Here is a 25,328-nt window from a genome sequence, read left to right on the forward strand (position 1 = left end):
AAACACTTTCAATGATATAGGAGACTTTAGGTAGACACCGAAAGCATGGTAGAAGTTCATTTACATCTTTTTAGGAAGCCAATTGGGTCTTTTAATGGTTAGACTTTGTTATCAGACTGCAAAAAGAATAACAATTAAAAAAAAACCCAAGAACTTAGTTAAAGTTTACTAAAACTCATCCTCAAAGCCATAAAAACCATTAGGTTCTCTAACAACTACCTCTATCTACATTTGGCCGTTTTTTGAATTAAAAAGGGTCTGTCTTTAGTAGAGCCGTGAATAAAAAATTTTGTCCGGAGTTTAATTAAAAAAATCAAAAGCTAATTATTTTTTGAAAAAGGCAGCACCAAAAAAGAAATCAAAAAGTTTGTTAATGCGCCAATCCACGACAAAATCCATCCAACCTAACCCTGATTCTGACCACGCGCCTAACGAACAATCCAAGTATTCCAAATGTTTGCGAATTAGGCGGATTGTTGAGTGAAATACCTCAAATATTAAAAGAAAAACTTGTTTTTTGTATTATTATTGACTTAAACTTATACAAAACGGCAAAATTTTAATTCCAGAAAAATTTAGAGAAAGCCGAGTTTTAAAAAAATCTTTTGGAATATAAAGAGATTGTGTCAGCGGTTTCACATTTGGCAAAACTGAACAAATTGGACGAAAAAAATATTTTGTTCAATGGTTGATGAAAAATGACTGAATTTGGAAAATTTAATTGATAAATTTAGCCAAAAAAACTCCAATCAAACAATTCAGCAATGCTCTTCTGTATCTAACAGTAACAATAACACTCTACTTTTAAAAATTTTAACTTTCCTTACATTATATTAGCAAGATTGTGCCAAATTTCAGCAACAATTACTGAAAATATTAATACACATTGTCCAATATTTACAAAAATTTAAGCCTGGATAACTCCCTGTAAAAAAGAAATTCGGAAAATCTGTACGATAAACCTTATTTTTAATGATACCACTCCCAACTCTACCGTGGATACGATATATCGATCGGCCAAAAATGTGTGAACAAAAAAGCCGTTTTGAGTATATAATTCTTCCCTCTCCAATAAGGGGGGTCGATACAATACACATGTTTCAGCAGGGGTTTCTGTTAGCAAACAAGAAAGTCCAATCATTCCTATTACGATCAAACTTTTTAAAAAACATTAAGACGAAAAATTGATGCTTTTCATTATTCTTAAAACACCTGAGATAAAAAATGTAGCTGTTGCCATAATTCTGGTAAAATTTATTTCATATAGTGACAAATTTTGTACCTCGGCCCCGAATTGGATATAATGCATTTCTGTTGCGATTCACAGGTTCTTTGTTGAAAAAATTTCCAATATACTAGTTGCAAAATGAGAACGTATATAAGCGTTTCTCATCAGTCAATTAATAGTTAAAAAGATAGGGTCTTTTCTTTAGATGATGAGCATTTTCTGTTGCATGGGGTATCGGCTTCAATAAAAAGTTTAAGAAACGCCTCATGTCGATATTATCTTGGTTTTGCGTTTGGTTTTTATCTCTGATTTTACGAAATGTTATCAGAAGTGCATGTACTTTGCATAATCATTACTTTGCATTTCAGACTTATTTTTCACTTTGAATTCATTTGGAACAATTTTCCTTGGTTTTCTCATTTTCAGCTGTTTAGAAAGATTAGGTTTCTGTTTTAAGTTCTTTTTAATGATGAACTACTTTGTGATAGCAAAAAGGGGGAAGTACGCATTATTTTTTGAGTCAAAATGCTGTAAAATTGGTTGTTATATTAGTTATTGTTAAAAAGAACAACGTGCTTGATAACTTCCCAGCAAGTTGACTTAGGATTCTACGGTAATCTTTTCTCTGGTAAATTATGTTATTAACAAGTTTGATATATGATGTAATATTCTGAGCAGAGCAAACTCATACGAGCGCTCGTTTGCGTTACTCGGTTTCGGAGGAAGGGTGACGTATCTGTCACCAATAAAAGAACTAGTTCATGCAATTACCAAACTTTTATCTCATGCTGTTTAATTCCAGCTCACTACTCGTCACGCTGTACGATTAATATTTCAGACTTTTCATGGACGTTTTTATGGGAAGCGCCCAAAGCGATATTAGCTCTCTGAAGAGTATGGATCGACAGCATCATAAAACCGACGTTGAAGTCTACCTTAAAGCCTTTGTAGTTCCTGTCATTGAAAAATTTGAACTGTAAGTCATTGATACCATTTTGTTTTTTAAACTTTTTTGGATGTGAACGTGCAGCTAAGGTCTGTTAGATTATGATTGCTTTAAAACTAATTGCTGAAAATTTGACAGAACGAAAATTGACATTTTCAAAACTGCTGGTAATTAGAAATACATAAAGAATTATATTAAAGATTTGAGTTAGTTATCACAAATAAGTTTTGAGCATAAACTAAAGGAATACAAATTTGAAGTTTTCCAAGTTTTGTAACTACTGATTTAGGAGGTCAGCATATCATGTAACATCTATTGACATCGTCTATTCCTTTTTTGGGTCTAAATGGGTCATTTGTATTGTCCATTCACGTTGAATTGTGATGTTGGTCCAAACGTTTATTGTTCAACATAAATTGTTAAACACCAAATTATATTGCGTAATAGCTATTATATGATGGGAGATATTGCAAATAATTCGTATCAAAAGTGTGCTTTTTGACTTTTGGCTAGTTTTTGTTGGCCCAAAATTTTCCGAGAAACATCTTTCATCTGTAGTTTGCTTGTTTTCGAGTGATAATTCGTACTTTTGAACTCACTATCGAAACTATAAAGCCGTTCATCTGTTAAAGCTTTCTGTTTTTGCTTGTTGGTTTTCGAGTCAAGTTTCGGCTCTATGCATCGTTTTAGACGGATATTTCCTCACTTGTATTGCGTAACAGGTGACAAGCGTAGAGGCTACAAGTGTACGATGATTTAATCAATATTGCGTCACAGTGAGACTGATGTTCGTATTTGTTTGCGTTGTTACGCAACTCGTGATGCGAGTTCGGATTCGACAAGATGAGCGAGTTCGTGTTTGGCCATGGCCTTGATTGCACAGATGAGTTCACGCACAGCACTGTCTTGTCTGTTTCTGGCTTCCCACAGATCCAGGATGTGCGAAGTGGGGCTGCTCTTAGAGGCAAAGTAGTTGATGTATCTGAAACAGACAAGCCATCAAATGAATAAACCATCACTGGAACTGAAGCAGAGGCATTTAAACTTACTATATGGATACCATGAACGATTTTCTTTCAGCCAAAAATGGCAGGATCTCATATAGCGTCACCTGCTATTTAACCCCAGTACCCCGAGTTCTAGCGGGATCAAAGTCTAAGACCAACAATGTTTACAATCTTTAATGCTTCAAAATTTACCAAAATAGAGGATAATAAACGTCAGTACGTGCACTAAGTTTTGGTGATCGCTGTTTCACTTAGCAACAGAATGGCTGATAACCAAAGATACGAGCCAGTATTACCATAATATGAACGTTATAGGGGTTCAATATAAAGAGAAAAATTAATTTCAACACTTCTGTATTCTTTTTGAGGCTTATAATTAATTTGAAATTTTTGATCAAAATTGCGAAGAAAATTACGTCGAAGAGAAATATCTTCGCCATTTTATTGATAAGCATAAACTCCATTTTTTTAAAAAAAAGTTTTGCTCTTCAAGCTATTTACTTTTCAAGATCAATTTTCTTTCCTTGATAATAGTCTGATGCCAACAATTCAGCTCAAGCTGCTAGATTGAACAAAAATTCGTACAAATTCATCTAATCGAAAGCATGTAACTGCTTCAACAGTCTTCTTCTTGTAACAGCCACCCATTATTGGTGCAATTTTGATTCCCTTTTACAATTTGCCTTTCTCAAAAGACTGGCCACTCAACTCCCGAGGGGCGTCGCTTTTACCTGTACAGGCAAATTCAATTTGAAAAGCTCTCCCTTCAAATTTAATCTCCCCGCTCTATTCTTCCCATACAAGCCATTATTCCTCCATTATTGCATTAGCTGCCCGTCTTTAAGGTGGTTTGCGTGTGCTTTAAAATGATGGATTTCGCGTGAAGAGAACTAGTCTTCAAATAGTCACCCGCGAGACACTCTCGAAGACAAAAGGTAAATTGATAAATAAGTAGTTCAAATTAATGCGTGAACAAAAACACGATATTTGAACAAAGAAGTGCTTCGGATTAAAAAATGTAACATCTATCCTGCACTAAATTTCTGAGATCAATTTTAATGTCTAGTCTTCCATGAGCTCAACTTTAATAATGTCACTAAATTGTTATTAAACTCAAATTGCTTATTTAATTCCCTAAATGTTTTCAAAAATATATTCCTTAATTATTTTTTATATGTATATATTGAACGCGTTGATGTTTTTATTGTAGAAACAAAAATATATATTATACTAACAGATAATCCTGATTATCTTTTTCAGTTCAGAAATGAATATTTGAGTCCCACTTGAAATCAAATCAACTCGATCATCTCATGTTCAAATTGTGCAAAAAAACTCCTTTGTCGATTCAAAATTCAAACAATTCGCAGATAGCTCAATGTGGCGCTTCTTACAAAAACTTACATCGCTTGTCTGAGTGTCTGAGAAAGCACAATAGTACAATTTGTCCATCCGTTGCAATATTTAATTGCTCTCAAACGAAGTTTGCACCAATTATACTAGACATGTGGTCTTTCTTTTCGTGATCTTTCGCTCGACCGGTTTAACTTGACCTATTTGACTTTTCGTCCTCAAAAATGGGATAAACAGGTAACAATTTAATGGCGTGAAGGGCGGCTCTTAATCGTAGACGTTTGACCACCCCCTCAGCCAACAACCTCCGCAATCCACTCATCACCTTCCTAAACTACCCCCCTCCACCAAACTAATTTGAACCAATTTGGACCCCTCCCCCTCGCGTCCAGCCCTCATAATCCTAACCTCTCTCCCCCATCGCTTCATCCCCCCCCACCCCAATGCTAACATCCATAAGCTCTAGCTGGCTACTACCGAAGCTAACCTCTCACCGGTTGTGTGAAGGCAATTCGCGCGACGTTAGTCGGTTGTTTTGCTAAATTTACTCCACGGAAATTTGAGGAAGGACACTGAAATAGTAATTATTAAGAGAACGCCCAAAAATGTCGAATGACAAAATCGAGGGACATCCTCAAATTAGCCTGGTTCATCTCACAATACTTGGCCAACGGAGAAAATAAATTATTACGCAGTATTCTTGAGGGCTTCTTCAATACGGTCCAGGTTTATGCAGCAAAAACAAGGGTTTATTTCCCAACAGCAGTTAAGTTTTGTCCGAGGCTTAAAATCCAAATAAACGCAAAACTATAGCACATACAAAAAAGAACAATCTGAAAAAGTAAAATTCGGATTAAGTAACAAATTTGCAATACCAATAGATGATTTGCGTGCTTTCACCTTTATCGTTCGTAAAAAACTATGTTCCTCAGAAGACATTCAATTTTCGATTATTTTAACTTTCCATTTTCCAATCGTTCTTGTTTTTTTTGCAAAACAGCCTGCATATATCAGCAGTTTGATCCTGAGCTAACTCTCTTTTCCTTCAGTGAAATTAACAAAAACATCTGATCAAATTATAAAATCGAGCGGTTGACGATTTTGCAGCGCTGCGGAGACAGTTTTTACCATGTTACAAATGAAGGGGTGGGTGGTCGTTGCAGTAGATAGGACGTGACGTCGGCATTCATGTACACATGTCGAAGACGATACTGCTTGGCTGTCACATTTGAATATGAATAAAAAGCGAAAGAATAGACTTCAAATTTCATTTCCACAATGCCTCAAGAGTATTTGCCCTCCTCATCAAAAACCAGTCACACTAATCAATCGTGCAAATAGCCGAACAGATTAAAGAATCAAAATCGTTTCTAGTGTCACTATAAAGAACCACATATGAGATCAATTTTCCTCATGTCTGGCTGATTTGGTTTTCATTAAAATCACGTAATGTGATGTGCAAATACGGCAATGATTGATCGGGAATTTCGGCTCTTTGATCAATCGGCTGCTGGGTCACAATAGTCTGTAGATTTCCTTTGAAATGATAATACGCTGTGTGGCATACTAATTACAAGGCATTGTTCGATCTCAAAGCCTACACGCGGTCCATCAAATATGGATCAAACATGCGACCCAGTCTTTTAAAAAGATATCAGCGTCAAAATTTTAGTTGAGTAATTTTTTGTCATAAGCAAAATCAAAGTATCGTCAAAACTGTCACAAATCTTAAAAAGTTTTCGAGCTCTTTGAGAACTATTTAAAAATTCATATGAAGAGATATTTACAATGAAAACACAAATCGAGACAATAGTTTTCCTTGATCCAGACTTTGGCTCGCAACATTGGGAAATTAGTTACAAGCAGACTTCATTCTTTGGTATTTTTGACGTTTCAAAAAAAACTGTAGATCGGTTCGAACGGTAATTCCTAATGTTAAATATGAGAGAGCATTCAGAAACAATATCGTAATGTCCCGGGGGGAGGTGGGGGGGGGGGGGGGGGTTGGGGTGCCTCAGCAAAAAAGATAACTGAAACAACTGCAATAGACACAGAGAAGGTGAACCCACAGAGTGAGATATGCAAACAACAGTATCCCAATAATTCAACAGCATATTTCCAAAAAAATCTTGCCCTAAATTAACTATGAAATTATTATCCAGCTTTCTTAACAGCCAGCTTATTTTGTGAACATCTGTTAAAATGTTACAATGTAATCTTATGATATAAGCATTGATATTAGCATTATTATGATAAAGCGGTACTCTAATGTAAATGAATTCAAAATATGAGGTCATAACTAGCAAACTTGAAGAGTGACATGACATACCTGTCAAAGTTGAGCTTTTTGGCGAATAGGACCCACTCGTGTGTGGAGTAGGAGGGACAGTCCATGGTGACGCAGATGCTGTGTCTCAGATGGGGGGAGAGACGGAACACCAGACCAGGGGGGTCGTACACTCCAGTAGGGGTCAGGTCCATCATCGAGCGACGCAACAGTGTCGAGTCATTCTGCAAAAAAGACTACCAAGTTAAAAAAAAATCATCATGCAGATGGAGCAAGCATAGTTAGCTTTGTTTATTTTTCCCATATGAACAACTTTTTATTTCCGTATATCTGCTGGAACAAACAATAATCCATTTTAGTTTGCTTGAAACCTAATAATGGCTTGATATCGAGTACTCTTGAGCACAGCTGAATTGGCAATTTTTTCACTTTTACATACTTCCAGCTGGGTAATACAGTTATCGGTCTATATTCTACTGCGAAAGAGTCAAAATTCAAGAAATTATTCAGAACATAGTCATTCTTCCACGCATTTTGATAACTTACAAGCACCTTTCAGACAAAAATGTTCATCAAATCTTGAAAATGAGGTTGAAAGTCTTACGGTTGAAAGTCTGATAGTGAAGCTGTGTATATCGTAAGAGGCCATCTGACAAGCCTCAATCTTGGTCTCCAGCCAGTTGACACTGCCACCACTGGCTCCTCCGGTTGCCCCTCCTCCACGTCCTCCTACTCCCGAGGAGTTGGGTTGTTCTAGGGAGAAGGAGGCATGAAGGGAGCTTTGAATTGCACACCAGATATGGTTAAACGGCACATTCTGAAAGACAAAAACATCCCCTTTATATTACAGAACCAACGCAAGTTCATTTATAGCCATTCCTTCTCTAATGAATAGACAAAAAATGTTTTGCATTATTCTTGGTTGAATTCGATAATTGAGAATTTGATGAACTACATTCTGTCTTTTTAACCATCATTTTGTACTGGATTTTTGCTGTGACGAAGCAAAAATGCAATCATACAAAAATGTAGTCCTCTTTCTCACCTGTTGATGATTGGGTACTTTGCACCTCCACCCCATCGACAACTCAGTGAGTGCGAGTCTGAGTCCGTGTTGCTCGGAGGGACTGTCTCTGAAGTGCATCAGTTTGCAACAGTCCATCATCACTCCCCCACTCGTTTTCCTCTCCACGTGGATCACGTGTTCCAGGGCATCCTGCGTGTCATCCACACAATAGATCCTGATGTTGTACTCTTGGGTGCGCAGAGCCGCAGGTGCAAATGCAGCGAGTAGAAGTCGTTTGACTGCGCTCTTACCCGATTTGCTTTTGCCCACTAGGCAGTATCTGAAGTGTTCAAATGTTTCACTTACAATAAATTCAATTTAACGAATAACAAATATCTATCAAAATAAGCGCTTAATTTACAACAGTGTTTACCGTTCCGGAGTAAATTTATATCATCAGCTACGGTTCTCCGTGTAATACATCAAACAGGGCGCAAAATTATTTCCGGATGAAATTAAGTCAAATCGAGATAAACATAAATAACATCAAACACCCGAATCATTGCAAAAATTGATTATTAACCTTAAATTTTCCGCGTTGATATAACTGTCTCTGAATCTTTATATTTGATTCAGAATATAACGCATCTGGATTTTGAGGCTATTACGTACTTATCGTGCAAACTGTCCACCATGATGTGACATTTATCCTCATCCATTTGGCAAAAGGCAGCCGAGTTCAGAGTCTCCTCTCCCAGAGACAACAGATTCTGCCATGCACTCCTGGTCAGCACAGTCCCGTGCAACACACTAAGGGTCCACTCACTTAGAGGGTTCAGAGCACTGTGGGCAAAGCTTAGGATCACCGGGCGCAAGAAGTGGGCATTGGATGGTCCACAGACGATGATGGGGCTCAAGATGGTGCCACCGTCTGGAAGTTTGGGTCTTTCTCGGTCCTCGTTGGACACTGCCAGGTACACCTCTTGGCTTACTCCTAGGAAACATAAATACATTTATAGGGAAAAATGTGAAATTTTCTCTTTCAATACAAAAATATAACCGCAATCCTAAATTGGGGTCCTATTTTTGAAAAGAAATTCATTTACAAATGTTAGGAGCTCCTAAAATGAAAATAGCTCCAGTTATATGAAATCATGGCATGAACAACGCTAGCGATAGTAACGTTCTTCAATGTTTATTGCTTATGTTTCTCAGCAGTAGATTTTATCACAGAAAAAATGTCGACGCACTAATTCGCTGTCTGAAGCGCAATCATTCAAAATGATATACCAAAAACGAGTGGTCTTAGCTACGCACACACAAGCGCCGTTTTAGAAAACTACCAAATAGTTTACCTGGAGCAATGGCGCCTTCGGGTATGAGAAGAGACACCCCAGATCTTGGCAAGCAGAGGCGTCCTCCGGCAGAAGTAAAAGTGGCCATCACGAACTTCTCATCATTCACACTCTGAAGGATCTCGTTCTGACTCTCATAGAACCTCTTAGAAGCAATCAGACATCGACCACCTCCCAGTGCGTTTGGGTTTTCACTGGTCGCACCAGCCATTGAAGACGAATCGCATGGACTGTCATTGGACAATCTGAACGAGATCAATTTCAAATATCCGTACTTTTACTTGCACTTAATGTAATCCGCAATTAGGTTTCGTTTTTAGCTGCACTCAATTCTAATTAGTATAGTGTATGAAATCAGGTTTGATTTATGTTTACAACAATATTGTCTTTTATGGATGATTAATCCAAACTTTGTTAAAATGACATCAACTAGCACTATTTGGCAACTGCATTCACATTTCATGATTTTTATGCACTTTATAATGTTTTGAAGCAATCAGGCAACTTGCGGGCAAAAGTTGAAAAGCTCTGCAATTGGATCATCTGCTCCAGATTCAAGGTTGAACTTCAGAGATGCACAAATTACCATTTCGAAAAAAATTACTAATTCACGAAGCCAATTCTAATTAATGATACCAGTTGTTTATGCATACCTTTCATACTTTTTATTATTCGGTGACACCGTGCTTCCACTCGGCTCTGAAGAGTTGTTGTTCCCTTTGCAGCACTCTGATTGGCCAGTCGCCGTCTCCTCGTCCAATTGGTACTCATTTTCATTACCCCTGACGTCATTGGCTATGGACGAGTAATGGTCACCACTACCCACACAATTCGGGTTTACAATAGGGTAACCTTGCGGCACACCCGATGTCATAATACCATTATGGTTCTTCATGGGCATCATAGGAACCATAACTTCAGCCGACCCTGGTGACATGGATCCATTCAGGGCGTTCATAGCCCCAGCCGGGTACATGGGCGCTGCAGTTGTAGTAGGGTTTTGTTGTTTGTAAACTGAACTCGAATTAGGGTCGACAAAGTACATTTGTTGTCCTGGTGATGTATTGTAAGGACCGCCTGACATTAGAGACTGGCTACATGGGGGCATCGTTGCAATGATTTCAGCTAAAAAGGAAACATCCATTACTATGAAGCATCGATAAGAAATTTGCATTTGAGCAGCGAAACAAACACCAATTGGGTAAAATACTACAATGAACAAAAACAGTCCACTAGTTAGTTATGCAGCAAAAAAAGTTTCAACAGAATCAAGGTACCACATATAACATGCGCCGACGGATATTCCAGAAAATCCGAATACGCTAGCAGAAAGTCCACGAAGAAGCGCAACTGCTCCGAGAAAAAATTCAAAATTACTTAAAACTACTTAATAGTTCACAGAATTAACTGTCTCGAATTCTTAAATTTCGACCGTATAGCAATCGAGGTTCATTAATCTACACAGAACTGGTTTTTGGGATCAAAATTTTTTCATGATTTTGACGAAATTTTTCACGAAAAAGCTTAGAGATTGGTAAATTTTTGCATTTACATGTGATTCAACAGTGAATCAGATAGCGCAAGGTTAAATCAACCCAAAAAATTACACAGACGTTCATTCAAAATTCTCCTTTTTCCTTCATAAATCCTCACACCAAATTTGACTTGAAATATTTCCAGTGTCAAAGTCAATTACAACTTCTATGCCCTGACGTTGTTCAGCCCAGGGGGTTCAAACTCCCAACGCAGTGTAATCCACTTTCCATTTTGGGGTTTAATTAAAAGTGCCTTAACAGCATTCGGTGGGAAAGTGGGAAACATTGCGTGTTAAACTTTCTGCATTTGAGTCAAGTTTTTCCTCTTAACATGGAAATTGGAAACTTTGACACAACAATTGTCGGATGATTTAGTTGCAATGCGTTTCAATATGGTGTTTTAATGAGTCAATTTCGTTCAATTTAAAACTCTTCCGAAAATATAGTTGGCGCTCTCAATTTAAAATTGAATACATATTTCGGCATTAGCTACGGTAAAAGCTCTGTCACTTACAGTGAAGGCAAAACACGCCAAAAGTGAAGTTTTCGACTTAAACTTAAGCGAGAGGGGAGTTTAAAATAACTCGAGTCAGGCTACTTTTAAATTGGGGATTAAATTAAACCGTAGCTGGAATTAGCGCTAACTGTATAGGCTACATATTAGCTTCACAGCAAGCCACCGGCTAATAAATACAGTTAAAACTCGTTCCATTTATTCCATGACATAAAACTCATTTTCATAAAAGGAAGCATTCTAGTCTCAAATCCTCAAATCATTTCTTTTCCTATTTCCACTTCACCCATAAGAACTAACTACCTCGGCCATAGCCTACACAGAAAACTATTCATATTTACTCGACTGCGGAGAACTTAAGAGTTCACGTGATCGACGTTCTTTGTTTGTTGGGTTTGGGCAACAGAAATAAACATTGAACAAGAGAACAAGCAAGCATGACTAAACGCAATCAGTTTAGGTCACTACAAAGTAACAGAAAGTGTCCCCATTGCAATCTTTGAAACATAGATATACAAAAAAACCGATTCAGTTTTTTCAAAATTAATGGATGCCAATTAACAAAATTAATATAAAGAAACCATTGAAACTCTTTCGGCAATCAATTTGCAGAAAGAAATAATTTTCCCCAAGAGCACATAACATGGCACTCCGGTTGTGTCTTACACAATATGCCCATCAAATAATTCCACAGATTAGTACTCTATGATGAAGTTTCAAACCTTAATGTGAGTCAACTATGGGAAAGCTCCATCTTTTTTAGATTTAAAGAATAGTATTGAATGATTATGATATCACCGGAAATATGAACAAATTCTTAGAAAAGTGTAAATGCATACTATCTAAGCAGAAGCAAACCATATTGGGTAACCCTTGCGACCCCCAAAGTAAATCACGGTTCTAAGATTAGTTTTGTATCTTGACTTTCTCGCACCGATAATGGCTATATATACAGCTGATTTTTGAGCCTTTTCATCCCCAAAATCAAATTACCATCTTGATCTAATAATCAGATCTCTCCTGTAAATCTCTAAATTCTACTGTAAAATATCATTTTGAGAAATTAATTTTTCTACTTAGTTAAAAACGCTGTCTATTCCGCTTGCGGAAACCCATAACCCAACGGCCTGTGAAATATTGATCAAGCAGTTTTTGGTCCGTCCAAAACAAAGTCTAGACTGCATACGATCAATTTGATCAGCAAGAATGATATTTTGAATATGGCAAAATCTCTCTTTCTCTCCTTAAACCCCACTATCTTTTCTTTCACAATCAAGAATGATCAGTTTTAAAAAACACAAAAGAAAATCAGAACCAGTTGATATTGAAATTATATTAAGTTTTGCAACGCAAAACTTTTCGTAACAAGCAATGCGGTTTCCTTTCAACATAACTTTAACAACTCATGAAAATCATTAATATCCCGCTCTGATTTCAAAATTTTCTATATTAAACAGATTGTCTCAAATTTTCTATATTTTTTCCAAATAATGGTTTTCAATGCAATCTACAGCAGTTCAATTTTCAATTTGATTTGAGTTCTGTGATGTGTCACTTCTGCAAAACGCAATGATTTATAAACTGAAAATTTTGAGTTCACTTAACTGTCGAGGTTAGAGAATACGTTGATACTGAAAACCCCTTTTCACAAAGTCCTTTATTCCCCCAAAAACTTTACTCTTCCAATAAACCTGTTCTCGCATAGATGAGGAACAGGTTTCCATACAACAATAATTGCCCCTTGCGCCGTAAATTAACGCCTACAAATCTTCGGGGGTTGTTGGACCATGGGATGGGGTGGAGGAGGAAAAATGCTCTTCACATTTTGAATTTCTATGTCCTCAGCAGTTTCGGTTGATCGCAAACTTAAAGACTCGTACGGCTTTTAAAAAACCACTCAGCAACTTAACGAGGTGTCAAACATTTTAGGGCCTAATACAAAAAGGTCTAATGAAAAATCGACGGTACCAAAAAAGTACCTAAAAAGACCAACAGGAATAAAATTAATTGCCACAAACTTCCTTTGCAAGCAATTAAAAGGGTAGCAACAATTTCAATTTCGCATAAAAACCACTTCGTTGTTTGCTTTTTCTTAAGTTTGCAGCTGCATTTAAAAATACAATAACTAATTTTAAATATGGTGGAAAAGTTACATACAGCAGTTGATGGACGGCAAAATTAGTATTAAAAAGTACTTATTCTTTCAAAATATTTTCATTCAAAATTTTTTTAAGATCCTTTGATAAATGCCGGAAAATTTCCAACCACGCAGACTTTTGTAGGACCAACTTTGAAGTAAGTTTGTTTGTTTCGGCGTTCGAAATCATCATTCAAGTGTTGGTAAATTGGTAGAAAAAAAATAACATTTGCATCGGCTTTTTTCTCGTCATCGTTATTTTATTAAAAAAACTACATTAAACCACAAAATCTACAGAGGCATTGCCAAACGCTACCGTTATAGCCGCCTTCTCTGTAATAAGAAATTTACGCATTATCTCGCTTTTTAGCATCTTTTTGTGACAAGATGCCACCAGTTATATTAAACAATGCATGTTTTGAACTCATTATGCATCCGGTACATAGGTAGCCTCAATAGCAGAAAACAGAATACACCAAACAGGCAGATAAACTCGAGCTCCGAAAACAAAGGATCAGTTGGAACCTAAAAAAAATCAGCAATCAGGAAAACAAAACAGTCAATTTCTAGCAACTTAAGCAAAAGCAACTGCTCATTAAATTTTTGGGCAGATTTCTTTGTGCTCCGATATGGCATTGTAGATTTTCTTTACTATCACACCATGCAATTTAACGTCGATAAAATTTATAGATAAACTAACATGAAATCAGTACATTATCAGAAGTGAGAGTTAATTTTCCCTATTTTTATGATAGCTTAAAAATGTTAATCATGATATGTAATGTTAAAAATTTCACTCAATATTGCTCACTGAAAACTGCCCAAAATATCTATGTCAAGGTGTATAATACTGTTGTTAAGATGACATACGCGATATATTATAGTGGTATATATCGTCCAGCAGACGGGCAACTTGGGCTAAAAGAAGAACAGAACCCAAGAGTCAAACATTGCACGACAAAGCAAAATGGTAAAAACTAAGAATCATGAACAGTGAGTTGATCAGCCCTAACATGTGAAGCAAATGCTATCATAGATTCAATAGCGAGTAAGAATTGCAATCAAAATAAAAATTATAATAATTCAGTATTCAGTAACAAAAATCTGAGCCAGATACCGAGCTTGGTAATATTAGATTTCAGATTAATGACCTCAGACATTTGCACCTTAATATCAATTTGATGCACTCTAAACTTGACCACAAACAGATTATTAACATGAAATTATTATGCAATCTTTAATATAAAGTAAACAGCCATCAAGGCCAACTGATATAGAGCAGCACGTCACAAAGCGGTAAACAGATGACATTTACACTCCATAATTCCTATTCTTCAGAAAAATGCTCTGTAATAAGTTACTTCTCAAAAATTAATAATTCGGATAATTTCGAAATGGTTGCAGTTACAATTTTGGTTAATTTTATATGAAACATTGAGCAAGCTATACGTGAAAAAATGCGTTAAGAACCTATACTTTCACTTTAATCTGTTAATTCTGAAAATAAAGGTCTTATTTGAAACGTACTTCAATTCAAAGTTTGCGTATTGCGTCTATTATAGTATAACTCACTTTCTCCGTGCTTGGACACGACTATGCTGTTGGGAGAGTAAACAGAGGGCAAATGAGCAGAACCTATTCGTCCACTCGGGTACGCTTTGTGCAATGCTACACTTCGACTCTTCCTGTACAGGACGAGAACCACGACCAGTGCCACAATGACAAACATCACAACTGAGCAGATCACTCCAACCATGACTGCCTGGTCTCGTCGTCGGCGCAGTTCTACCTCTTCACTGTTGCCTCCAATCTGTCCCCCCTTCTGGCTAGGGTCGATGTTCATAGTAACACCGTTTCCTTTGTTGGAACCTACAGAACAGATGTATTTACATCGGTTTCACTCGATTAATTTTGGTTCTCAGCTAAACTCTCCAAAGAACACGAGCAATCCATTTTTACGTTACTGATAGAAACGACAAAAAATGAAAAGCTAATTAGTAGTACTAGGAAAATTTTAATTACTTGATTATTCTTCAGTCTTTTTCTAAGTACAGGAATAAACATAAACAAAAACAGGTTAAAGTTAAAATAGCTTCTTAGCCAGACATTCTTTATGACATTAGTTAATCGCAAAATTCTAATCAGTTCCAATCATGAACAGATCAAATTGTCATTTTAACACATCTTGAATTTGCAACCCACGCAATCGTTATAGAGTTAGTTAAATCTTACCTTGATTGTTCGTTTTGTCCTTAACACTTCCTCCCTTTCCGCCTTTATTCTGACCACCAATTACACCTCCTTTGCATGACCCCTCACACTTCTCACTCTCGGCACGCTGGCCATAGCACCCATTGCCCTCCCTGTCCAGGTCTTGGTTCCAACACTGTCTGTACCTCAGTCGGTACCCAGACCGTCCACATTCGCCGGCGTCGCAGGGACCCCACCCGTCCCACTCCGTCCAGGACTCGTGATCTGAAAGGGAGGTGTTACATAACAAAATATCCAACTGCAATTTGCTCAATTGGTATGTACCCATTCTGATATTCGACCCAGTACCATTGTAATCTATTAAAAGAAAATTTCCTGATTTGGTCAAGTAATTCGTTCACATAAAGTTGAAATTAAAATTTGCATTTTTAAGTCAGTGAAATCAATTCTCGACTCTTGTTATTCAAAATGAATCGACCAATAAGATACGGTGTAAATTGTACGGTGTACATTTTTTGATATACTAAGCGGAAGACAATGCATTGCTGGAACAATTGATACTGAAATGTATCAATAATGCATAAGCAAATTGAATGATCAATAGATTTTCTGAATGAATTAACTACAAACATGAAACGCCGTTATTACCAAGTAGAAAGCTTAATTAAAAAGTCATCGATTATCTGGGACCCTCGATATTAATTCAATTCATGCAACCATTGTTTGTTAAGGGAAAAGTATTTGTAACGCTGGGAGCGTAGCTTAAATTTGAAACCAGTTTATACAAATGTTTATTTAAAATGGAAACACTTAAAGCACTAGCATTTTTTCCATTTTAAATAATTATCGGGAAAATAGGTTCAAAACGTTTTAAGTTTATTATTCACTCCAACTTAGCAATATGCAAAATCTGTTCCTTCAGCACATTTTAGTTAAAAATTGTGAATGCGTCAGATTATAAAATTTGCAGACTTGCGAATTCTAATACCCAATTTAAATAACCGCCTATTACTCAAAAACACCGCAAACAATGAGTTTTTTTGCATGAAAAGAGATCAAAGAAACATCAGCAACAGAGAATCAAGGAACCTTTAAGCAATTTCACGCGTTTTTAATCTTCTGAAGGGAACAATGCGCAAATAGTGGATTACCATTTTCTTATCTATTTTGATAAAGCGCGTCTAACAATTTTGATTCGAGAGAGGAAATAATACGCTTCTAATGAGATCTCCAAAAAATCTCTTCATCTTTAAAAATCACAAGATATTCGTTTGAAGATTCCTCGTTAAAAAGTCACAATTACGTTCCGTTTGATTTGAGGAATTACCGCTTGAGGGAAAGCAAGGGTAGTCTCTGTTCATGGTACAAATTAGTACCTTTTAGGTGGTAATTTGTGCTAAATTACTTCCTTAATCATTTTTCAAGAGCGTTTTCAAAGGGACATTTCAAATTTTCATTACTGTAAAACGAGATAGGATTCTATGTACGAGCATCTCATCCGCCACTATTTTGAAATAGCTCTTCAAAAGACTTCAAAAACTGATAGTTGTTCTTATAAGAAGAAATCACTCAATTCTCTAATTTGCATTTTTTAGTAATTTTGCAACTCGTGAAATGAACCGCGGTTCCACATAATTTCCTGTTCCTTTTTTGACAATTTCCTTAATCTTTGCAGTTAGGTAAAGTTACAATTACAAATAAAAATGGCAGGAAGCACTTTTGAAATAGTAATTTCTTAAAAGAGATGAACTGAAATTTTTACGTTTTTCAATCACAAGTCATCATTTTAACATCTATAATTCAACAACACTTAGCAAGCAATTGAAAACGATTTGATTTGAAAAATTCCACATTTTACAACCCAAAGCCAGATCCAACCATTTTGAGAGCAAGTTCACTTTTCGCTATAAGCAAAGGCATGAATTTTCATATTGAAGAAAAAAATATTCACACAATTAAGTTTTCACACAAAGCAACGTCATTGAAACAATTTAAGGTCGCTGATATTGTTTTCATGATATAATCCTAAGAATAAAAGCAAAAAGCAAATGACTCACACCTTGAGTGAAATAGGAGAGCTTTCCATTAAAAGGGAGAAAATAAGCTGAATTATATTGCGATGAATTAACCCACAAGGGGAGAAAGAGAAATGGAGGGGGTATGAAAACAATAATGGGTGAAAAACAAGGAGGAACGGGGGTTTGAATTAACGATAGTAATGGAAGAACGATTTAGCATCCCCTTAAATTGTCAATTTGTTGAGATTATCACAAAACACAGCTTAGCTTTTTCTTTTACCCGCGGTGCGTCTATTTAAAGAAAGACATCCATGACAAACAATTTAACAGCTCACCTTAAGGAGCGTTGTCTATTAATTGTCCTCAGTTAAACTTGGCCTATTTTATCCTTGATAGTTTTAGAATAGATGACATACTTATACTGAGAAAACGGTCACCTTTTTTGGACTGATGTTTACAATAACTTGGCCTAAAAGCTCGTCATCACGTCCAATAATAACTAAAATTACTTTATGTGAGTAGAATAAAACAGGAGAAACTCCCGAGAAGGAGAAATTTTAGAAACCCCCAAATTTTTGCCGTTTCACGCTCTTTCCTCAAAAACGTCAAGTAAGAACTCTTGGTCTTATATTGCTAATATTATTTCGAACAATTAATACGGGTTAAAAGTGTTAATTGGTAAAGATGCTCCCAAAATAGAATCGGTAAATTAACTTGGTGTCATTTCTCGTCAGGTCGGTAATGGTCAAATTTCTCTACTTAAAACGATGAACCTCAAAATGAGTTTGGCAGACACAATGCATTTACAGTAAACTTACATCTTAATTTCTGTGTTCCACTCGGGTTTTTTCACATGATACTTACAAGCAATGGATAGTTTGGCCGGTTTGCTGCTTTGGGGTTTGTTGAGCACATTGTAAGCAATGCACGTGTAATTGCCCACGTCCCCTTCCACAAAGTTAATGACTTTCAGCACCGATTCTGAAATAACAGCCCACAATCAACTACGCCATTATTATAATACTCGCTTCAATTACTTTCAAATGTGAACATAGTCTTTAAATTTCAGATATGGAGAAAATATTTTACAGAGCTATTCATGTCAGCATTATGAATAATTGCCTGATAACAAATGACATTTTGACTTGAAATGTCAAAATTGATAGTTGCGAATAATGAGACCGCATTATGATTTCGTGAACCCTGCACAGCCATTTGCCGTATCTTAATTAAATAAATTCTCAAAATTTACGTCTGAAATTTGAAAATCACCCCAAATCAACGTCAAATGATTCGAAGAATCTATGATCTTAACTCAACTTTCCTTCAAATTGATACCTTTAATAACCAAGCTAACAGGTCAATGCTTAAAATCAAACAGTTGATTAGTATTATTGATTATACTGGGTAACAAGTCGTATAATCAGTACTCAATTATGACCTTTTCGTGATTATTATTATTTTCAAATAACCCGCTTGGCGTTTCCTTTCGGTTACAAGAACGGACAGCCGTAGGAAATCCTGAACTTGAACAAGCGTCACGCCGCGTGATCAATTAGTCATTCAGCCTCCTCTTCACACGAATATCACCCTTCCATCAACCATTTTTCCATGGAGCACCAGGAGCAATTTTAGGGTGCACTGCGCGCAATTTTACAACCCTAATAACCATTTTTCAAATGCGTGTAAGTTGGTGAGCGTAAGGTAGTGAAGCATTATTCGTCTTTCTTGGAGGCCTTTTGTGTTCTAATGACAGGGCGCATAGAGAGTGAATTGGCACTTGATGCTATTGTTATCTTTCCCTATTCTGGGAGGGGAAAAGGAGTTGCACAATACAAATGGAAAAATTTAACACTTTTCTCCTCCCCCAGGGATTAGAAAATGGCGGAGCTGCGAAACGATAAGTACACAATACACACGAAGAGCACAAAAAGCCAAGAAAATAGAAAGGCTTCAACAAAATTGAGCTATTATGGTATTGAAATCGCTTTAACAGGACCACCAATTTCAAAAACAAAACAAAAAGCACGGCCCACTTTTGAGATTAAGAACTCTTGCAAGCTTTCGGAAGCATTAAGCAGAGCAATAAATTTGAAAAATTACCGGTGAAATTGTGAAAGTAAATGAAGACAAAAAGCAAAATCTGCTTTTATCAACTCAAAAGCCTGTCAATATGGAAAATAGCACCACTCGCCTATAAACTTAATAGCTTCACGAACCATTGAAGAAAACACTCAATTATCATTTTCTAAAGGATTTAAAAACTATTATTTCAATAAAGCATTTTCAAAAAAGCTTTGACAAATAACTATAAAAGCTCTGTTTTATGTATTGCGAATTGAACAAAAATCAAGCTGTGTATTATATAAAGAGAAGCACCCAATCATAGGTTGTCGAAACTGTCAATTCGATTTGGTGGAGTTGATTTTCTATTTACACTGAGAGAAGGATTCAAATTTATAGTTGGTTAAGGTTTTTTCAGGGAGTGAGAGAGGGATGGATGGAGGGGGGTTTGGGTGTACATTTAGAACGAGTTGGGGGGGGGGGGACTAATGCGGGATTTTTCTCCCTATTAATTCACAACCAGCGCATTTAGGATTCTAACTTAGATTCAGAGAATTGTAAGGAGAGAATTGGCGATTGATTGATTCTGAGTGCGTTTCCTCGGTGTTCAAACGCAAATGACAACTCCAATTAAGCTGTGAGCTATTTATAACACAATAGTATGCACTGTCACTCAGTTGTCAAGGGACACGCGACCCAAGCTCAAAGGTAGCCGGGTAAAACTCAGAGCTTAAATTATGATTTAAATTGTCCCTAAATTCACAAGACAAGATTTCACAAGGGATTATGAAGGTCGAAAAATTAGACCATAGAAGTTTTTCTTAGAATTTCTGAACCACACAAAGGCAAAGATATTCGTTTTTGTTTCAAGGCTTTCCGACATTATTGTTGCCTATTCAAACTACATGTGAAACACTTAATTGCAATGCGTACATTTTTGACAAATCAAAATGCGTATTGAAAATAATCACTACAGGAAGCGAAGAGAATTTTATTTCCCAAAATTAAAGAAATTTTTGAGAAGAAATCGAAACCTTAAGTTGAAAATTTTAATTTTGCAGAGGAAATTATGCAAGTATTGAATTCTCCGTTGCATTCTATCACGATGTAATGAGGTCATTGTTTCCAAATATTGGCCGCCTCTCATCAATAAAAAAGTTATTATTGCGCAATTATTAGGTAATTTTTACATAATTGTCCCTAAAGCAGGTGGTTCAATGAACGACAGTGTCTCATAGTCAATACGCGTGAACAATTTATCAATTTGGTGACGCGTGTAATCTAGCGTAACTTGAAAGACGTGCATCTAATCAACAAAAGGTGTTTTCTGCTGTATAGATATAGACAAAATAGGGAAAACGTGTGGAAAACGATTGTCAGGAATTAATTGTTTATCCTCATCACAGGCTTCAAAGAACCCGTTTTTGTTTGTTCACCTTTTTCAGGTTGTCACATTTTAGGACAAAAACCGACTTACTTCTATGAACAAAAACAATGTTCAGAACAAAAAATCGCATGTTTTGGATTTTAAATTGTTTGAAAAACACGCCGTCATTTTTTTCGCGTTTTCGCAATTATGTTGACACAAAAATGAAGAAACCGTCAAAATTTCTTTTCACTGAGTTGACTTAAAGTGTAAGCCTAACTTTTACTACTCAAATTTTCAAATTTTGTACAATCGAATTGATAAAATTCCTTTGTGAAGTTTGCCTGACTCACTTATTAGAAGTACCTCTTATGCGTCATCTCAACTTTTGTTGTGATCTTTTAAAGCCTTAATTTAATAAGATAACACTCACAAGCCCCGTAGCCCCCTCCCTTGTCGTACTTCAACATGCATCAAATTAGCCCAGTTCCACTTTCGCAATCTCCCTGTTAGGCAAAATCTGCGGGGTATCAATTTTTCAGTCACACCGGGGGAGGGAATCAAATTTCATCAGTCGGATTGGGTATAATATGACTAGTGTGCTAATCGGAGGGATAAACGAAGTGTCATATTTGGTTAACAGATCAAGTTCGATGAACCTTTTGTAGTGGACAAGTTAAATCCGACTGTCCAAAGAAATGAGATTTTTTAGAACCCACAACTTGAGATGATATTGTTTGAGTTATCCATTCAGCTAATTTTTTCTCTTTTTTTATTAAATTCATTTGATTAAAAGACTAAAAGTGCAAAAATCTGCTTCCTTCCCTAATTTGAAAAAGAAGTTATTAATGTAACAAAACAACTCAATAGATGCCATTTATTTATGTGCGTGAAAATTACGCTTTTCTATAAAGACTAATTTTTTCAATGCTATGTAAATGTGCGTTTCTGGAAAAAACTGCGTTCTTAATACTTATAATTAGCTCTGATTTTGCGGCCACATCAGTTTTCTACCAGTAATGCAAAAACGGCGTCAGTTTGGCTAACAGCGTGTGCATTGCAGTAGCAAACAACTACATCTGTTCTGCAAACAGTTAGCCGATGTTTGAGCCAAATCTCCCTCATTCCAAAGGAGAGGGATTAACAAATTAGCAGGCAGTCCCAGTATATTGCATCAGCGGAGAGATTCATGTCAATGCTTGCTACGTCAGATAAAACAATAATGGGATGGGAGTTGGAGAAAAAATTAATTAGTTAGAAGGGGGATCTCAAAGAGCAAACAGATAATATTTACAAAATTGTCTCAGACGTGACCATTTTCAGAGCAGCGTTTATTAGAAAACTTTCGGACTAAAAGAAGCCAAACCCTAAAAGTGCCTAGAAATTGGCAAATTTTAATAAAATTGTCCATCCTAGTGACAGACCGGTCATAAATCACAGCTCGAAAAAAGAACGCGCGTATTTGCTTCAATCATTACGCTCGACTAACTACTCTTTCAAGAAAAAAGAACAGAGAAAAATATTTTTCATTGAAATGACGTTTACAAATGTACGACGCCACAATAAAGGATATGTTAGTCATCCATTTTTGCTTGCAAAATTAGGAAATTGTAACCCATGTCTGCCAATAATCAGACGTTTTTTTGATAAACATTAGCCCGCCGTCCATAATCACTCAATGCGTAATTTTAGTAACATCAACGCATTTCTCCTCAAAAATAGGGCTTAAAATAGTCTCTTCCGACTGAACAGGATGCAAAAGTCAAGCCCTTCAATTAAAGCCACGTCTACCTCTGCTTAGCATTCACTCCATAAAGTTTTCAGTCCCCTCAACCGGAATTTCATCAGAGCATTTACAATGAAAAGACCTGCATTTTCCCACGACTTCTGTTCAACATTTATTTGGTCTCCTATAGATAGCAATTTACTTGATTTTCATGAAAAGGTTTTTAATTTCAAACATGAAAAGAATATTATACCTAATAGTCGGTTCGATTTTAGGAATTCAAATTGTGTCAACTGTTTTCACCGAACAAATAAAACGAATCGAAAGAGTTATCGCAAAAACTAAAAAATCGAAAAATCTCTTCGAATATTCAGCTGTCCTTTTTAGATTACAGAAATGCGTAACTGACCCTCAAAAATTTTGCATCTATTGCTTTACAAATAAAAATCTATCAATTGGACGCGTTGTCTTACCGCCAGAAAGAATCCTATACCTTTAACAAATGTTTCGTGGCTCTAAACCTCTATGGCTTTAAAATATAACGCTATAGCCAGACAATGTCTCGAGATCAAATGATGTAACAAAGCCCAATTTAATGACAGTTGCTGGCAGGGTGGTCGCACAGACATGTGCCCAACCCCCTTTGTGTCCTGGGTCTATTTCCACAGAGGGGGCACAACACTGACAGTTTGGAGGAAGATAAAATCTCTCCAAGTGACAAGCCCAGACTTGCAACAGCAGAAACAATTTGAACCCAAAATCTTCCCAGCAAAATCTGGACATTTTAAGAAGCTCTGGGTTTATTAGTGCTATTTCCGGGAATCAGTTTCAACATTAACATCAAATTTGTCAAAATTACACCGATTCTGACAGAACTATGAAAAAACATTTTCTCAGTAATTCGCCAAAATTTGCAAAACTTGTTTTGAACAAGACCTTAAAAACACAACAAAAGTTAATGAGTCATGTAGCACCCACAACATTCAATAAATGTCTCTTACGAAATTTAGGAGCAGATATTAATAAATTAATAACGCAAACAAATAAATTAGAAATCTCCAAAAAAACAGAGTCGGCAAACAAACATCTAAAAAAATGTTGCAAAAAACATTGAAAAATTAGCAAACAAAACATAGACAATGCCCTAGTAACTTTCCATTAAGTCCAAAACATCTGAGCTAATAAATGGAACATATTTAAGACAACGTCAACGTAACACTTGATATTAAAAACAGGATTTGTGTTTGCACAGTAACTTATTGGCAAGTTAAGTGAAGAAACTGCCTTGAGATACATTAGCAGTAGCAGTTCTAGGATCTGTCAGAACACTTGATAAATATCTGAGAAGTAAATTGCGAAAATGTCAACTATTTCAGTCCCAGATTGACATGCATGATAGTCGATTGGTTGTATCTTGTCAATTATTGAGACTGCTAGTCACACCGTAACATGACAACCCCCCATAGTGTGGTGGCACCTAAGCTGTTATTGAAGAATTGTTACTACCCCCATAAGTTAGGGTGTTTAAACGATTAGAGTAGTTAGATTGAGAAAATACGTTAATGTTGTGATACTGATAATAGCACAGCGGCAGCTGCTAAATAACGGGTAGTCAACGCTTCACTGCGGAAAACTGAATATGAAACAATTTCCAAGGCCTTGTTGACTGCGGCAAACCAGGAATAATTGAGACGCAAAATTTCACTACCATTTAAAAAGATATATTTTTATAAAGATTTCTTCCACGTTCTGTATCAACCTTCAATTCTGTGGAGCTTAACATATACAACAATTCATTTAGAGTGAAACTTTTTCCATGAAATTGGACATACCAAGAAATAGACAGTTAAGAACCCAGAAAGGACGCCTACGCATTCTTACAATTCGAATTCATTTCTTTAAGCTAAATTAACGCTTGCGCCCTGTGGCCATTTCCAACTAAAGCACTATAGCTTTGATGGAAGAACAATGGAGTCTTGGTCTTGTTTATTCCCGGGCGAAAGGGGTAGCACGGACGCCTTGGATCAAAATAAGCGCCAGTTATGAAAACAAACAGGGAGTTCTTAAACCATTCAACCACTTAGCACAACAATGAAACGAAGCGTGATCGAAATGCAAATGACTGAAAAGGTCAATGGCCTATATTGACAAACTGTGGGAAAAGAATACATAAAACTAGGAATGATGTCAGATCTCATGTAAGCTGAACACATCAAAAACTGAATGACATGAAAATTGTAACCGTAAAACAAATTTTCTTTACAGAACGCTGATTTCGTCACACAGCGTTATGTTGTTCATGATATTTAAATTGAAAATTATTCAAAAAAAAATCAGCACTGCAAACTAAAATTGGTGAATTAGCTTGGTTTTTGACGCAGTTTTTGTAGGAAAAGCAGAAAATTTGGCGCGGGAAATTTTTAGCAATTCCGGATTTTTAATTAGAAAATACCTCTAATCAAATTTGCGAAAACAAATTTGCGAAGACTGAATAAAGTAAACTATTGCGTTAGAGTTTTCTCTGTATTGCACTAACGAAATAGTAAAAAATGATGGCTAGTAGAGATTTCTAGAG

The 25,328-nt window shown here is 36.3% G+C and overlaps 1 protein-coding gene across 4 annotated transcripts in view; it reads right to left on the minus strand.

The window, feature by feature from the left end:
• Nucleotides 1–2,304: 2,304 nt before the first annotated feature.
• LOC142339483 (netrin receptor UNC5C-like) overlaps nt 2,305–25,328 on the minus strand; it is a 63,154-nt gene continuing 40,130 nt past the window's right edge. For 2 of the 4 annotated variants that reach the window (XM_075389527.1, XM_075389531.1), the window contains 11 exons: nt 18,462–18,578; nt 15,601–15,843; nt 14,941–15,237; nt 14,239–14,286; nt 9,836–10,307; nt 9,183–9,427; nt 8,500–8,821; nt 7,867–8,167; nt 7,426–7,638; nt 6,864–7,045; nt 2,305–3,156 (listed from right to left, as the gene is read on the minus strand). In XM_075389527.1, coding sequence (XP_075245642.1) covers nt 2,982–3,156; nt 6,864–7,045; nt 7,426–7,638; nt 7,867–8,167; nt 8,500–8,821; nt 9,183–9,427; nt 9,836–10,307; nt 14,239–14,286; nt 14,941–15,237; nt 15,601–15,843; nt 18,462–18,578 — 2,615 coding nt within the window. In that variant the 3' untranslated portion in view covers nt 2,305–2,981. The remainder of the gene's footprint in view (nt 3,157–6,863; nt 7,046–7,425; nt 7,639–7,866; nt 8,168–8,499; nt 8,822–9,182; nt 9,428–9,835; nt 10,308–14,238; nt 14,287–14,940; nt 15,238–15,600; nt 15,844–18,461; nt 18,579–25,328) is intronic. The other 2 variants (XM_075389528.1, XM_075389530.1) reach the window with 2 other exon arrangements.

This window comes from Convolutriloba macropyga, chromosome 5 (genome assembly GCF_964194025.1).
Source record: "Convolutriloba macropyga chromosome 5, txConMacr16.3, whole genome shotgun sequence".
Classification (NCBI taxonomy): domain Eukaryota; kingdom Metazoa; phylum Xenacoelomorpha; order Acoela; family Convolutidae; genus Convolutriloba; species Convolutriloba macropyga.